The sequence below is a fragment of the Diuraphis noxia genome, unplaced genomic scaffold (genome assembly GCF_037042655.1).
Source record: "Diuraphis noxia isolate RWA-SAM2 unplaced genomic scaffold, SU_Dnox_SAM2 contig0005, whole genome shotgun sequence".
NCBI classification, from domain to species: domain Eukaryota; kingdom Metazoa; phylum Arthropoda; class Insecta; order Hemiptera; family Aphididae; genus Diuraphis; species Diuraphis noxia.
In genome coordinates this window covers 30,437,497-30,455,955 of record NW_028301715.1, presented here as the reverse complement: position 1 = coordinate 30,455,955, position 18,459 = coordinate 30,437,497, and the positions used below count along the sequence as shown (strand labels likewise).

General features: G+C 28.8%; 2 protein-coding genes across 2 annotated transcripts in view; one reads left to right on the top strand and one right to left on the bottom strand.

Annotated features, from left to right (window-relative positions):
• The first annotated feature begins 1,354 nt into the window (after positions 1-1,354).
• Positions 1,355-4,649, top strand: AlaRS (alanine--tRNA ligase, cytoplasmic). The gene is made up of 2 exons (XM_015518979.2): positions 1,355-1,515; positions 1,602-4,649. The coding sequence occupies exon 2, from the start codon at positions 1,643-1,645 to the stop codon at positions 4,508-4,510; it is 2,868 nt and encodes a 955-aa protein (XP_015374465.2). The 5' UTR covers positions 1,355-1,515; positions 1,602-1,642; the 3' UTR covers positions 4,511-4,649.
• Positions 4,650-7,816: 3,167 nt separating this feature from the next.
• The window catches only part of LOC107169283 (lachesin-like), a 35,867-nt gene continuing 25,224 nt past the window's right edge, over positions 7,817-18,459 (bottom strand). Inside the window, exons 4-9 of the mRNA XM_089229277.1 lie at positions 17,091-17,249; positions 15,208-15,336; positions 14,963-15,100; positions 12,398-12,547; positions 12,230-12,307; positions 7,817-8,799 (exon numbers count right to left, since the gene is read on the bottom strand). Coding sequence (XP_089085403.1) covers positions 8,687-8,799; positions 12,230-12,307; positions 12,398-12,547; positions 14,963-15,100; positions 15,208-15,336; positions 17,091-17,249 — 767 coding nt within the window. The 3' untranslated portion in view covers positions 7,817-8,686. The remainder of the gene's footprint in view (positions 8,800-12,229; positions 12,308-12,397; positions 12,548-14,962; positions 15,101-15,207; positions 15,337-17,090; positions 17,250-18,459) is intronic.

Genomic DNA, 18,459 nt, shown 5'->3' with positions numbered 1-18,459 from the left:
TTATTTATTTTCTATATTACTATATACTTTGTAATTTGTTGTTTCAAAAATAAATAGTATTATTACCTATTATAAAATAGACGTCGTGTAAATTATGACTAATAAATTTTGATTTACAATGTAAAAATAAAGCACACTGCACAGAACTTTAATAGTAGAACCAATGGTGTTTGTTATTGTAATATATTGACTGTTCCAATTTTTAATGTTGTAATGAAATGTACAAACTCTAAACACAGCAGTGTTGGCCAAAATTACAAGAGTACATTATCGTATGCATGATGATGTTGCCATGTTGGAAATCTTTGAGGTATTGGTATCCAAATCTGTTTTATTCTGGATATATGATTTAATAATAAGGCTTCTAATAACACATAATATATTATAATCAGGGCTATTTGTATGCAATAAAAAATTGTAAAATATGCATTTTATTTACAAAAATATTCATTTTAATTTCTATCTTAGATTTTATATTGACCGACATACTTTTATTAATTGTGTTTCTCTTTCTCCGTCAAATTTATTTTATCTTTAATCGCATACCTATTGTACCATAGGATTGTATATTTTATACAAATACAATTTGTGTTTGATAAAAAAAACCAAGTTTTATACTTTAATCAACAGAGCCAGAATTAAATACGAAATAATGGAAATATTAATATTAAATTATAAATATTAATTACGAAATATACTATGAAACATGTATTTTTCGCATTCTTATAATCGAAATATGCAATAATATTCATTTTATTCAATATATGCATTAATATGCATTTTATCCCAAATATGCAAAAACATGCAAAATAAAAACACCACAATTTATCTCATCATGAGGTGATTCGTGGACATATCTGACAAAATCAATAATCAGAAGTCGCAAAAAAAACATGCTGTTGCCTGCAAACCCTAGCTCTAATTATTATTTATTATGATATGTATATAATTGACATGACTACAACGATGATTTAATTCTAAAATAGAAACATTTTATAAAACCGACTCGATTCAAAACGTAAACATAACTTTATGAAACGAAAACAAACTCGTTACCTATTAGTTGTGGTTTTGAAAATATTATATTATAACTATATTAGTATAACATGATCTAAGATGCATTGTCCATTAAAATTTAAAACAAAATATTTAGGAACTAACACAGAACTATAAATACATACATTGTTATTTCAGTAGGAGTGGGAAAAAAAGGTAAAATTTGGAAATAATAACATTGGAAGAAGTTGACACGGAAACATTTGTGGAACAAAAGGTAGTGATCCGAAAATTGCGAAAGTGTAGTCCCGTGCACGTTTTGTTATCAACCCGGATCTTATATTATTATAGTCTTATCATGACACGTTTTTCAGACTTTCAAATTCATAATTCACAATCTTTGATCTAATTTTTTATTTGAACACGTTGCTTGTTGCTTAGTTGTTACTTTCTTAATTCACTGGTAGACATTAGTATCCACCGTCGTCGTTGCCACTGTTGTCTCGCTGTGCTCCGAAGGTATGCCTGTACACTAGTTTTGAAGTAATTTATTTGCGTACCATTTTCTTGCTCGTCTATCACGAACAAATCCTATGTTTTTGCAGGTTGATTTTGTTATTTCAAACGCTTAACTAGTAGCATTACAATGGTTCCTTCTGCCAAAGAGATCCGCGATCGGTATATTAAATTTTTTATCGAAAAGAAGGGTCACGAATATGTATATTCATCATCCGTAGTACCAGTAGATGATCCTACGTTGTTGTTTGCCAATGCAGGAATGAATCAATTCAAACCCATATTCTTGGGCACTGTTGCACCATCCTCAGATATGGCCAAGTTGAAGCGGGCTGTCAATACTCAAAAATGTATTCGCGCCGGAGGAAAACACAATGATCTTGATGATGTTGGTAAGGATGTCTATCATCACACATTTTTTGAAATGCTTGGAAACTGGTCATTTGGCGATTACTTTAAAACTGAAATATGCCAATGGGCTTGGGAATTTTTAACTCAAGAATTTAAATTATCACCAGACCGCTTGTATGTTACATATTTTGGCGGTGATAAAAAATCTGGCCTGGAACCAGACTTAGAATGTAAAAATATCTGGTTGAAATTAGGATTAGAAGAAAATCATATTATTCCTGGCAATATGAAAGACAATTTTTGGGAAATGGGTGAAACTGGACCTTGTGGTCCTTGTTCAGAAATACATTATGATCGTATTGGTAACCGATTAGCTGCTAATTTAGTCAATCAAGATGATCCAGATGTCTTAGAGATATGGAATCTTGTTTTTATGCAATACAATCGTAATCAAGAAGGCACTCTACATAATCTACCTAAAAAACATATTGATTGTGGTATGGGATTTGAACGTCTTGTTTCGGTTATACAAGATAAACGTTCAAATTATGATACTGATTTGTTTCAACCTTTGTTTGAAGCTATTCAAAATGGTACAAATGCTCCACCTTATGAAGGTAAAGTAGGCGCAGATGACCTTGATCAGAAAGATATGGCTTATAGAGTACTTGCTGATCATGCACGAACATTAACAATTGCACTATCTGATGGAGGAAGTCCTGACAATACTGGTCGAGGATATGTGTTGAGGCGTATTCTTAGACGTGCTGTTCGTTATGCTACTGAAAAGTTAAATGGCAAACCTGGATTCTTTGCAACTTTAGTAAATGTTGTTGTCGATTTACTTGGAGATACATTCCCTGAAATAACTAAAGATCCTCAACAAATAATAGAAATTATTAATGAAGAAGAAGAACAGTTTTTAAGAACTTTATCGCGAGGTCGTAACCTTTTAAATAGAACTATATTAAAATTAACTGATAAAGTTATACCTGGCGAAGTTGCTTGGAAACTGTATGATACTTATGGTTTCCCTGTAGACCTTACATATTTAATGGTTGAAGAAAAAGGATTTAGTATTGACATGGAAGCATACGAAGAAGCAAAGAAAAAAGCACAACTTATAAGTCAGAACAAAGTTGGTGGTGATAAAGAGGTTATCTCCCTGGATGTTCATGCTCTTGCAGATTTACAGACAAAAGGTATATCAGCTACAAACGATTCACCGAAGTATAACTATAAAGCTATATCTGATGACCCAGACACAGAATATACATTTGAAACATGTACATCAACAATATTGAGTATTAGATTGATAAATCAATTTGTTAATGAAGTAGATACATTTCAAGAATGTGGAATTATATTGGATAGAACGTGTTTTTACGCTGAACAGGGTGGTCAAATTTATGACCAAGGATCTATGGTCAAAGATGAATTCACAGAGTTTTATGTTAATAATGTACAATTGCGTGGAGGGTATATTTTGCATGTTGGAATTCTTGAGACTGGTAGCTTAAAAGTGGGGGACAAAGTAGTTTTAAAGATTGATGAAAAAAGAAGGCGATTTGTAATGAATAATCATACTGCTACTCACACTTTAAATCATACTTTACGTGTGGTTTTGGGCGATAATCTAAATCAAAAAGGATCTTTGGTCGCTCCAGAAAAGTTACGCTTTGATTTCAACAACAAATCCGCTTTAACAGGAGATCAAGTTGCTAAGGTAGAAAAACTTACAAATGATGTAATAAAACGAAATGATACTGTGTATGCTAAAGTTGCACCATTAAATGATGCCAAACGTATAAAAGGCTTACGTGCCATGTTTGATGAAACTTACCCGGATCCGGTGCGGGTAGTTTCAGTAGGAGTTACTGTAGATAAACTTCTAACAGATCCAGAAGGAAATTCAGGATTAGAAACTTCTGTAGAATTTTGTGGAGGCACTCATTTGCATAAAACTGGACACATGGAATGTTTTACCATACTGTCCGAGGAAGCAATATCTAAGGGAATACGAAGAATAGTTGCTGTTACTGGTCCAGAAGCAACAAAAGCATACAATAGAGGTGAGGAACTGAAAAAAGATGTGATGAAATTAGACTCTACAAATGTGAATCTATCTAAAGCTATAATTGATACACAAGATAAGATAAATAAGTCTGTTATACCCTATTGGATTAAAGAAGAGCTAAGAAGTGTCTTATCAGGTTTAAAAAAAGGTATTGCTGAGGAAGAACGAAAACAACTAGCAGCTCTTTCCAGTGAATTAGTGAAATCAATAAAGACAAAGATATGTTCTGAGTCAGACAAATCTGTATTTATTTATAAGATAGATGTAGGTTCCAATACTAAAGTAATGGATAGCGTATTGAAATTGTTGAAAGCAGACATGCCTAATGTAGCAATTATGTTATTCTCTGAAGATACAGAAGGCAAAAGAATGTATTGCCAATGTGTAGTTTCTAAAGACTTAAACAAAAAAGGGCTCATGGCAAATAAATGGGTGAACCAAATTGCAATATGTAGTAATGGTAAAGGAGGAGGTAAACCTGACATTGCTCAAGCGTCTGGACCCAACACAACTGATATTGAACAATTAATAAGCATTGGTGAACAATTTGCTTCTTTATCGATCAGCTAATTAATTTTATTAATATTTTTGTATATTTTTATGTTAATTTGTTGTCATTTTTAATTTATGAATTAATTATGCTTCTTGCACGTATTAAATGTTTAAGAGTAATAATTACAAAAATATATTACATACATATTTTTCTGTACTTACCTTGTTTTCTGAATTTATGTGTAAGTGTTGACCAACTGATGCAATTTGTATGGGATTTTCATACATCAAACTGATGATTTATAATATAATTTTAAATTTTATTTAGTATGGTATATTAAGTATTTCGTCAACCAAAAGGTAAGAGAAATAATATTGAATGTTTCATTATTTTTAAATGGTATATTTAATATTATACTACTTGAATATCTATGTCAATAGGTAAATAAACACAGTTGCAGTGTTATGCATTTATTTTATGTAATATATGAATATGTTGCAAGTTTTTACCATACATTACATTTTATGTTATATTTTTAGAGGAACCGTCAAAAAAACAATATGTTTAATATCCTTATATTATTAATAGGTACTAAAATTTATGTTAGTGAAATATTAACATTACTTTCAATAACAGTTGTTTATTTGTACTAAAACAATTCAAAGTACAAAACAGCTAGTTGGTATTGATGTGTTATGTACAATTACATAGGTAGGTTTATTTAAATTTATATAAATTAATTTTATGCTTTTAGTACTATTTACATTATTTGCAAAATATATTATCAATAACATTGTGTCATCATGAAAACAAAGGTTATTTGATGATAAATAATAATTAATAACAATCCAAACTATTATAATATGCTACTATAACACTGAATATAGTTATGTATACAACATTACAGAACTATTAGGGAAGAAAAATATAAAAATTTACATATTGTTTACTGACCTATAATTTTATTTAGAATTTCTAGGTTTTTGGTATATTTAACAATTACCTAACTAATACAATGGAATAGTTAGTAATTGAAAATTGATCAATTAAAATTACTGTTATTGTATTGATTGTGGGCAGTGGGTTAATGATTCAAGAGTAAATTAAGTAATAACTATGAAAAAAAAAATACAATAAATAAATAATATTTCAAAAGAGCACGAGTGTTGCTAAAACAATTTTGATGACATATAATCTTATATTATAATCAACTAGTGACTTCACATTCAGCTTGTAACTTGTAAGTTGTAATATAATATTGAATTGTTTGGATTGGGTCTACTCAGCGTTAGTCACATGGTATTGATGAGTAAAGTCGAATTATTTATTAATATTATTATATACTATATTCAATATTATTTAATGCGATCTGCATGACTGTTGCAGGTATTATACTATTATTATTTTATAACTGTACATTTATCTTTTGCTAATGAATATAAGTCGCATCATACCTACCCCTGTAAATATTTAATCTATTTACAAGATAATAATTAATAATTGCTGTTGAGGGCAATGAATTAATAAAATGATTATTTTTGCATATCAAAGGATTTATCCAATTGTCTATGGATTCAAGACTGTACTTATATTAATTTTATGCATATTTAATTATGACATTTGTGTTCATGGTAGATGATGGGTACAACGTCAGTACCGCCTACCTGCCGGTAACCATACAATTTTTCTTTTTTCCTTATTGTTTTAACCAAAGTTGACTATAAGTGAGGTAAATTGCATTTATGTAGTCATATATGTATTGGAGGTTAAGTAAATAGGTACCTACTTGTGACATGAAGAACGCTGACTTTCAATGGGGATAACATAATAACAGTTTCATTGAACTTTTGCCCACTTCGCCCTCGTGATAAACGTAGGTACCACAGGCAGGTAGGTACCTGACCGCAGTCCTCATCTGTGTTTCCGTTTATATTTCGAACACAAACATTATAATATTATGTTATTTCATTACATTTTATCATTTGACGTTTGAGTTTATAAGAGATACTTCTACCTATGGATAATATAATATAATGATATTATATGTTTTACGAAAAATATTACATATTACTATATTAGGTACCTCACTACCTATAATATTATATTATTGTGTTTTGATTGTTACGAGAATATTTTTAACAGATAGTACACTTGTACCTATAATAGTATTTTCAATAATAATACAGTAGGCAATATAAAAAATACGAATTTTAATCAAACATGAAAATGCGTTCACATTTTGTATGTACTTACCTATGTTTACAATGTTATAACTTAGAATTTCAATTCTATTTATTTTATAGGTTTAGTAAGTTTTTGTTATTATTGTATCGGTTTTCGTTACCTTCACATTTATAGGTACTAGGCAGGTTCGTTAGCGATAAACTTGTTCGGAAAATGTATTCGTTTTAGGCTTGACTATAGTTGAATATAGTATATATATATTTTACAACGGTAGGTACTCACTTATTATTTATATTTTATTATATCTGTACTCAGGGGCGCCAGCTCGGGGATGCAGCCCCCATGAACTTGATAAAAGATGGAGTTTACCCCCCACAATTCTCAAAATGAGTAAAACAGCCTCAAAGTACTAATTTTATTCATAATAAATTAATTGAGAAAAACGTTTTTTCGATATTGATACCAGAGAAAAAGTGTAGAGTTTGGTCATCAACTTGGTTCTTGGTTAATTATTATTGGAATGCTTTTAGTGATCCCTTCAAGACATTTTCAAAACCTGGTGCCTCTGTCTATATTAGAATAATACTTGAATTGGTGTGTATATACTATTATAGTTGCTTTAATAAAAATATTAAAAATAATATTTCGTCACTAAACGATTTTGTTAGAAATAGATAGGGTACCTACTTACATATACTTACTTATCTAAAACTTAATATTACCTATATTATCTATATTAAATATGTTATATTTTTTGAATTTACGGACTGAATATGATTTTAACCTAACCTAACCTAGCGTAATATGATAGTTTAATAAGAGTAGGTATAGGTAGATATCTAATGAACATTTGCCCTCAAATCTAGATATCTGCCCATAGGTACGCAACAGGTTGTATTAAAATATTGAAATATTATGTTTTTAACGACAGACTTAATTTGTCATATTATGTAGGTATAAAAAGTATATTGTACCTACCTATAATCTATATATTATATTATACACTCGCGTGGACGCATACAGTGGACGTATAGAATGTTATTACTTTTATAACTGATATAATTGTTTTGATCATTTGATTCTTACTCGAATAAATATTATATTTTATAATTTCGTAGAATTAAAAACATCAGTAGGTTATGTTACTTTTGTACACATGATAATAAATTTACTATAATAATTAATAAGTAATAACCAACTAAATTAATAACATTTATGATATTTTAATATATAACAATAATATTAAAGGAAAAAAAAGATTCAAGACTAATTTTGTACACATAAAAAAACATCAAATATTAATGTTATTAAATAAATAGGTAGGTATAGGTACGTATAGTTTTATCAGGAGCTCATTGAAATGGTTTAGCACGATGGACATTTTACGTAATTACATCATACCTATTATTGATAATGATATATTTGGTCATGTCTATTTAGTAACAATTAAGACAACTAAAAACAATATGTAGGTAATTCTTACGAAATACTTATAGATACACGAATACATACAAATATAATACACAAAACTTATGATTTGTGAGATAAGGAATTAAACTCGATAGCGAAGGTATCTATCCAAAAATTATTTTGAACATCTTATATTTACCTAGGCTGGAGGTACAGATACATTTTGTTTACAGATAACAATATTTAAACAAAACATTTTTAAGTTAACACAAATCACGTTAGTCCCGTTGAGATTGTTTATATAATTTTAATAGGTACCTAATTACTTGACAATTTATTTACATATAATATACGAAAAAATTGGTTTTTTTGTTCAAACACGTCTTATCCTATTATGCCTATAGTAATCCACTAATATTGTCAAATATAATTTAAGACGTTCTCTGTTGACAATTCATCATCGTTATATCTAATAATATTAGACTAATGTACCATCATACCATAATATTGTTATATTTACCTTATACAAAATTATGCATATAGTCAACACAATATTGACGGCTGATTTAACTATACCATAACTAATATATACCTATATATTTTACATGCTTATGGTACCCTGTTTTTCATTAATAATAACGTATCATTCTGATAAACGCTCATGATGATTTGGATAACAGTATTCCGCATAAGACAATGCAATAAAAAATTACAACAGGCTCAGGATTAATTGGCACACAGTTATTTTTACCTTCTCTGTTTGACGTGGACCCTGTAATCATAAAATCATGGCTTATATTTAAAAATAGAGCGTAAAAGTGATATTTTAGGGGTTTGGCTTAAACAATATATAGGTATGCAATATAAAAAATAAATAAAATTGGTGTTAGTTAGTGCTATATACATTTTATTTTATATTTTAGTTGCTACCTTAATTATCATATATTTTTCCACTAATCTATTGGCAGATATATATTTAGAAGGAGGGGGAGGATTGTTACAGTGTATTATATTAATGAAAATCACTTCACAGGAAAAACTTTTAAGCTTCATTAGTTTGTTAAATTTTGATTTTTTTTTCTGAAAGATAAGAACTTTTTTTCAGGTCAGATCAAAGTTGGAATTTTTATTTTACTTTAAATATCTCCCTAGGTACTGCTAGAAAAATATGTTTGGAAAAGAATAAATATTGTGCATTATTCAAATACATATTTTAGCGTCTATATAATTTAAAAGTCGAGCTTTGATTTGATCTGCAAAATGTTTTTCTCTTTTAAATACATAAAAATAACTAAAAAAATCTAACTATTCAACTGGTCATGAGAGTTTTTCTTGAAAAACTCATTTTTGTACGCACCGGCTACGACACTCTCGTGAAAAAAATAAACGTTGATGATTTCATCAAGCCAAAATTTGTTCAAAACATCTGTCATGAATTCATGATTGCAGAATCAGAAGTTAAATCGCAGAATAAATGATTATACTGAAATAAGCGATCATGCACTAAACGTTTAAGAACCTTTATGGTCAATCTAAAAAAAAATTATAATTTGCGTTCTTATACCAACAGATTTTTAGTTTTAAAACGCATCTGCCGTGAAATTATGTTATAGCTTTGAGGTATGAAGTAAAAATCAAAATTTCATCATGACTTAGGTATTTATAAAATCGTTTATTATCATAGGTTTTGAGCTATCTAAAGTGCTGTGGTATTAATATTACACTATTAAGATTTGAAAGTTAATATTATAATTGTTCAAATGCTGTAATAGAGCATACTCACTTTCAAAATCCCCAAAAATGAAATGAGAAAATTTAAGACATTTTTTTGAAATACGTGTGAAAAAATTTGTAAATACATAATTTAATATATTATATAAGAATAAACCGTTCTAGTTGTTTCACGAACATAGTTTCTATTTGATTATTCTAATCTTATATTATTTATTTATTTAAAATACCTACTATGACTACACGCTATTCCTTATAAACTTTTAACTTTTTGTTGACAACTGAAAGTCTGCAAATTGGCGTAAAGCCGTAAAGTAATACTCAATAGTTTGATACGGCAAAAACGACCACACATAAAACGGCCGTTTTCACGGCCACTAAATCATACCGTATGACGATATAATGTAACATAAACAAGTGTACAATAAATACAAACAAGACTAATTTCAAAAAGTATTGTCGACGAAAATGACGAGTGAAAATGACATCAATGATTTCTAACAAGTTATAGGATTGATGTCATATTCACTCGTCAAAGTAAAGCCCCCCGCCAATGAGGACAGCGCCCGGAGCGGACAACGGGTATATTATAATATACGGGTGCATTTTACCAGTTCATCATCGGCATAGCCACCCCAACAAAGCAAAGCAAAGCAAGTTCATCATCAGAACTCTTTCAACATTCAACACCTCGAAACATCAGAATAGTCAACACGCTCAACTGTCAAGTGAAGAATAGAAGGAAAACCAAGGCTGTCACTTAGGAAAACTGTCCACGGAATCCCAAGCACGACCCATACAACCAAGAACCTCGGACGGCGATACAGCCAGACGCCGACACCGACCGCTTATTAAACAGCCCGTTTCCTGCAGGCTAAACCGATCCGACGCACAGTGTTCCAGAAAAGGTTTTTAGCAGGACAAAATTGTTTATTTATAAAATTGTTTTACTTTTCGGATACTTAGATCATTTTATAATTCAGTTTTTACCTTGTGTAATCATTAAGTCCTTAAACCAAATTTTCGAACTCCGACGATATGTAATATTATTTTTTTTATTTAAACATTTTTTTTTTTTAGAATCAAAAAAATAAACTGCTTAGTAGTTAGTATATTATTTACTCTAATAATACAATAAATATATTATTATGTTTGAATTAAAGTTAGAATTTTAAAAATATAATATTTTTTTTAAATATAATAGGTACTATGTATTGGGCAGCAACTTGCCGCAACCAAATAGTATAATGTCGTTTAGAGGACAAGTTAAGCTAATAGAAAACACCAAGTTCAAACCTCTACTATCCACTACTATTTTTTTAGTATCCTTAATAATTAAAAAAAAAAAATGTATCTTACATTTTTAAATATTTCTATATATATTACCTAAATTTTTCATGCAAAACTTAATAAAAATAAATATATACATAATTTCCACTAGTGTATCCATAATGTTGAAGAAAAATGAACGGACTAACTTCATTCAACGAACGACACTAACGGTATAAAAACTATACGCTCTAACAATTTAGCTGGTAATTGAAAATCTAATTTCAGACTATTAGTACAATCAGTTCACTATTATAACTGTATGCGATAGCGTATAAATTTAAAAACCTATATTATATAATCAGTCACTGACTATCAACAAATTAAATTAATTTTTATGTTCAATTAATGATTATGAAAATTCTAATTTTGTCCACCTAAATCAAATTTCTGGAACACTGTGCGACGTGTCTGTCAACCGGATCCACCAACCGTATTTGTAACATCGTCCACAGACCTCTCACGGTCAATCCAGCCCACGCCGCACACTAGACAGTAGACGATCATCGTGGCGGCCAATAAAGGATGCATATTGTAGTGAAATAACTACCATCCAGTAAACCACCCAAGCATCCCCGGGCCGAAACATCGACACACCGGAGATCAGTCGATTGAAGCCAAGACCGCTGATAGATCCTGGGAGCTCCGGATAAAGCCCAAAGACCAAGATCTACACGCAGTCGGCGGAAACTAAAATAAAATGGTCCTTATCAGGGCCACTAACGACGCATAGGGCCACGCTTCCCACCCGGGACTATAGATCGACGTCACTTTTTCGAGCGGGCTGATCATAGCCACCCGGGTCGTCCCGTCATTATATGTATAGGACCAAATACCCGTCAATGTGAGATAGCCTCGTCTCCGAGTACTAAGACCTATATAGTCACGGGGACGTGTGAAATCAAGGTCCCATTATCATTTGTAAATGTCAATTTTATGTAAAATACCTATAACATTGTAATTACACAAGAACACTCCTGTATATTTTATTAAAAGTGACGTAGCATCGTTCACGGTAGCCCCGTTACAAGATTCTTATAGTTAAGAACTTATTTAGGAAAATAGTTAAAGTAAAGGTTGTATTTATGAATACGCTTTATGTGGTAGGTATAACTACTTTAGTATTTGAGTACTTATTATACCTGTTATATGCTGCAGGCCGTTATTTGAAGCTGTCACGGAGGTCTGATAATTATTGTTCCAGTTTTTTCCTGGTAACTCTATAAAAAATAAATATTTTTGTATATATCAAATGTTTTTAATTAATCTTTTTTTTTAGTATTTTTATTTTTATTGATATATTATCTTACTATAAACTTTGATAGTCCCGTCTGTTGCACCTAAAGAGTTTTTTGAAACACAATGGTACGTGCCGAAATGTTCTTCTTTTACTTGATTAATAGTTAATCTCATTTCTGTTTTATAATTGATTTCTTTTAACGTTGTATCGTAATTATCTCCTGCAATAGAATTTTTTTAATTTTAATATATATTTATTTATGTGGGAATCTATCAACATATTGAAATATAAATAATAATAATAATTAAAAATGTATGGATAATAGTTAGGTAAATATCAATATATATAAAAAAAAAACTAAACATAAAGTACTAAAATGTTATTAATTAATAAAATGTGCAGGTGTAATCGTGACCGGCTAAGTTAAAACAATCGGACTTCTCTCCCTCTCCTTCGTAATCAATCTCATTCTCTTTTACTAACGCTCTAAAAACAAACTCCTACCCTTAAGTACCTCAAATGGATGGCTCCTTATCTCCTGTCTTTCAAGCCATGTTACTTCCATTTTATACATATACACTTATTGTAAAATAAAATTGCAGATTTTATGTTGATTTAAAAAAATAAAATAAAATAATTAAAAGTCTTATTATAATTACTATTTTTTTTATTAGTAGTTTAGTACCTACAATTGGTAGTTTTTGTAATACGATTTGCATCACCACAATCAGTGATATTTTAAAATCTTAAATATTATGGTGAAAGAAATTTAGGACAATCGTCATCATATAAACAATTTCCAAATTACATGAAACATATATTGTACACAGATAATACCATATTAAAAAAGCGGGTAAGTGGATGTCGCTCTGCTATACATTAGGTAGTGGGGTGGACTTTGGACCTCTGACTAGGGTAGGTTAAATTTGAATGCAATGATAGGTATCATTGTATACGAAAAACGATTCTGAACGGAGATGATTAATTGTCAGTCTAGGATATATTATATTTAAATATTGTCATACATTCTATTTTGAAACAACTATTTTATTTTTCAATTAGGACGCATTTTGCATAAGGCATGGTTAATCAATTTTTCCAAAAACATTGCATGTAGTTATCATAATAACCTAGTTTGAGGATAAATCGTTATCGTTACGTGATTTCATAAAAATTTAAAACTTAAACGCACTTAAAATTTTTCGTATAATGATGCTTCGAGTTTTCTCTAAAGCTACTTGAAGGAAAACTTAGTATTGTATTTTTAATCCTTAGTTATAAACACAAACATTTTTATGATTTTTCAACTACAAAATTACTTGCAAATTTTCGCGTTTTCCACAGATTTCGTAAAAATTTGAATTATAAACGCTTATAAAAAAAAATTGTGCCAATATATTCTTATAATTTTTTAATCAATATAAGAATAACTTATGAGAAACTTTGTATTAAATTTTCAAGTATTTTGATAGGACCAAAAAAATTTTATCGACACTTCAAAAAAAAGTTTTCAGAACAATTGAAAATTTCAGTTGTCTATAAATATCTCAACAAAAGCCAAAATATTTTGAAAATTAAATAATGTAAAGAAAATGCCAATCTAAATAACTGGTAAAATTTTCGAGTATCTACAACTTATACTTTTTGAATAATAACAAATATTTAAAATCGTTTCAGGATAAATCGTTATCGTTATGCTATTTCGTAAAAATTTAAAATTCAAAAATGATGCTTCTAGTTTTCTCTATAGCTACTTGGAGGAAAACTTATGAAAAACTTAGTGTTGTATTCTTGTATTTTTATTCTTTATAGTTATAAACACAAACAATTTTATGATTTTTCAACTTCAAAACTACTTGCACATTTTCGCGTTTTCGACAGATTTCGTAAAAGTTTTAACTATTATACACGCTTATAAAAAAAATTGTGACTAACGATTTTTAATTTTTTTTAGGTACTATAAGAACAACTCATAAGGAATCTTGTGTTAAATTTTTACCGACACTTCAAAAAAAAATTCTCATAAAAATGGAAAATTTCAGTGGTCTACAAATAACTCAAAAAAGTCAAAAATTTTTCGAAAAACATTTCGTGAAAATTTCAAGTATTTACAGTGATTAGTTTTTGAATTACAACCATATAAAAAAATCGATTTGGCCGAAAACTGATTTTGCGTAAAATTTCTCGTTTTTCTGTCATTTTTTTTTGTTTTTCTCGATTTTTTTGAAAACTGTTGGAAAATGTTAACTTTTGACCTCTATAATGCATCAAGGATATTCACTTTTACATCCACGAAACCTCCCCCAAAGTTTGAAGGTATTTCGACTAGTTATGCTGTACACAGACACACAAAAAAAAAAAAAACACACACACACATCATTGTGAAATCAATACATTCATCACTTCGTTCAGAATCTAAAACCATATTTAATGCACATTTAGATGAAAATCTAAATCTGAATGTATTTTTTGTAAACAATTATTTTGTAGTAGTTTATAAAACTAAATGTCATTTATTTGGCAACCATTATAATAAATAATAATCTATATTTAGTCCTTAAAAACGAATTAGTCTTACTATTACAAAATAATTGTTTAAAAAGTAGGTATCTATATTATTATATGATATATCTACCTTGAGTCAGTAAGTTTCCGTTTTCTGACGACCAATAATTTATGGACTTCGGGAATGCCTCGACGTGACATTCTATTGACAATCGATCTCCCACAAAAGCACCAACTAGTTGATTTTGAATCCAAACCATGGGAGCGACTGAAAAATATTGAGAATAATTGTAAGTAAAAATCAATTGAGTTGGACCAATATAATAATATTATGGTTGTCGTATTATAGATTATTTTTGAATGTTGAGAACGTACAGTGAACGATCAGAGTAATGCGCTTGCTGACTGTGGGCGGCACTCCATTGGAAGCAATGCAAAGATATGAACCCATGTGTTGTCTCGTTACACGGTGAAAAGTAAGCGTAGAGCTATCCACTACTGCAACTGTACAGAAAATTTGAGAAATTAATATACAGTGTCTGCTGGTTAAGTCTGACAAGTTAATTAACTGTTTTTTGGTATGGTAAATATTATTGATATTTAAAATGTAGTATAATAAATTAATAATATTGTTCTATTTCTGTTATCGTACCACATTATTGTTGTTTTTATAGCTGAAATACGATACGGGAACAGATTATAGATTCATGCACATTTTAAATCGTATACTTACACACTTATGTATAGCTTCAATCATTGTACCTAAACGGCTATAATGATAAACTATATGACTATGTACAAAAGATTAAATTAATTTTTTTTTTTAAATGGCTCTTTACGTTTACCTATCTATATAAATATAACATAGGTAGTAGGAACTATGTAATATAATATGTGGAGTGTACTGAGTGTAGGGTTATCATTTATTATAATTAATAAAAATATCACATAATAAAGCAACCCTGAGCCTGGAGATAAATCAATAAAAAATTGTATTAATAAATTATACCTACTAAATAATATAAGGATACCTATGCATAATGCATATTATACACACTGCATCACTGTATAAAGTACATTGGTACCTATAGCTATAATATATAATGCATACATTGAGAATTATTACTTGTTTTTAAATATTTATGATTATAACTATTTATTTTAATTTCACATACCATGCACATGTATTGTATTTTTATTTATGGGAATTGTTTCCATTTAAATGACATTAATGTACAATGTATTAATGTATAATATATAATGGATGTTTCATATTACCCTATTTTATTGTTGTACAAAATTCAAAGTTTTGATTGAAAAATTAATTAGTGTTCTTCCGATGTTTAACTGTTGACAGCATTTCAATAAAAATAAAATATTGATGTATGGCTATTATTTTATTACTTGAAATAATGTGACATTATTCGGTATAGATTTGATTCTGATTTGTCCATTAGTCAAAACGAATATGCAAATAAAATACGGACATTATTATTTTTATTTATTAAATATCAAATTATATGGATTTATCAAATTACGAAGAGATCTTATATGGTATAATATAAAACTATGTATACAACAAAAGGACTGAAAAATGCTATAAAAATTATTTTCAAAAATTACAACTTTTATGTTGGAGCAGTAGTTATTATATTATTACTTATGTCAAGTATACTGGGTGTAACATGCAGGAAGTCCTATAGATGAAGAAGTAAATTAATTTAAATAGTAATAACTTTTTTTGACATAAATATAATATATTTCTTAAATTATTTATTTAACATATAATTGTTACAATTTGTATTAGGGCAAAAATAATATTCCAGTAAAGATGTCCAGAGAGATATCGTATATTAAATTAGAGATTGATAAATAATAATTATTAACAAATGTTTAACTATATAAGTACATTTTACATATTAATATAGTATTATATATAATTATCCATCAAAATATTTGATCCCAAATTAAATCACTTAAAATCTTATGATTTGATGATATACTATCACAAAAGTTTCATCCATAGACTTATAATAAATCGATTATAAGTCTATGGTTTCATCTTATTCCGACCATTTAGTATTATTTACTTCGCACTAACTTTCAAAAACATGCACATATAGCACATGCATACTCAACTATAAATGTCTAAATTCTACTTAACAACTTTTATAGATAAACTTTTAAGTAGAAATGTAATAGTTATATAACTATAAAGTACTTACATGTCTAATGTTTGTATAATAGTTTTAATTTACCAGTTAACGTGTTAGAAATCACGATGTTATGGTTGTCTTCTCTTCGCCATGTTATTGTTGGACTTGGGTATCCTGTAGCGGCACACTGTAATGTGACGTTACTTCCTTCGTGCACTACCATGTCTGAACTGGTTGGATAGTCTAAAATATCTGGAGGAACTAAAAAAGTAAAATAGATTATAAAAATATGTATTTTGTAAAAGAACATGACAGCGTTTCCCAGACTTAAAGTTGTAGCAAACTAGCAACCCACTATTTATAGCAATACACATAAATACGATATTAAAATTTACTTTACTAATACTTCAGAATAAATTTTACTCGAGCTAATACTATATCAGATGTAGTTTTATGGATATTAATTATGTATATTCATTGGTATACGCATTTTACATTTGATAATTTTTATGTAGGTACAGTGTAAATATGTTCTCGTTAATCCGTTATCCAATCTATATGTACCTATGAGTTATATGTTTATATTGTGGCTTGTGGGATACATACAAAATTCAGTGCCATAGACATAACTTTTGCATATGGTGAGGGGGAGAGGGGGAAAACCAAAACCCATATACAAAAATAGACATTTCAAGGTATTTCAAATATCCTACGAAAAATGAAAAAATAGTTTTAGGTGAATTCAAATGTTTAGTTATATACGCATCTACACAATTATATAGATTAATTACGGGCTGTATAATAAAATGTATACATATTTAATACACTATGTTTCAAAATATTATAATAAAATACCAACTAATATTATAAAACAATTTTATTTTTTTTTGTTAATATTTGTCTATTATCTACTTCCTCATCGGTATGATAGGAATACGTGGATACACGTATTTCGCGTTTTACAAGTTATTTTGCCAAAAATACCAGGATTTTAACAATAGTGAATATAGTGATGCCTTAAGATGGTGAAGTCTACGGTTAGATATATGTTTTATATATTTTGTATATATTATATATTTATATTATAATTTACTAGCAAGTACCAACACTATTTATTGTAAGTTGTACTATCTATATCAAATTTGTATGTTGATGCCACTATTATAGGAAGTACTATAGTACTATGTGTCATATATGTGAACTATAAATTATAGTAAAATAACTACATATTTTTTATGAATATAAACTGAGGTATTATATAATAAGTAATTTCTAAAAAAAGATTTCAGAAAATTTCATAAAAAAGGTAATACTGCGATCTAAATACCTAATATCTGTTAATCTCTTCTTGTATACGCCTCTAATTACATTGGATCGACATATCAATTTTATAATTTAAAAAATATACATAATTTCAGTTATCTTATTATAAAAATTAAATTTAAACTTGGGTAATTTAGCCATATAGCTA

Excerpts from the sequence above, each read along its gene's own strand:
- AlaRS (XM_015518979.2), top strand. The coding sequence starts at position 1,643 with ATGGTTCCTTCTGCCAAAGAGATCCGCGATCGGTATATTAAATTTTTT.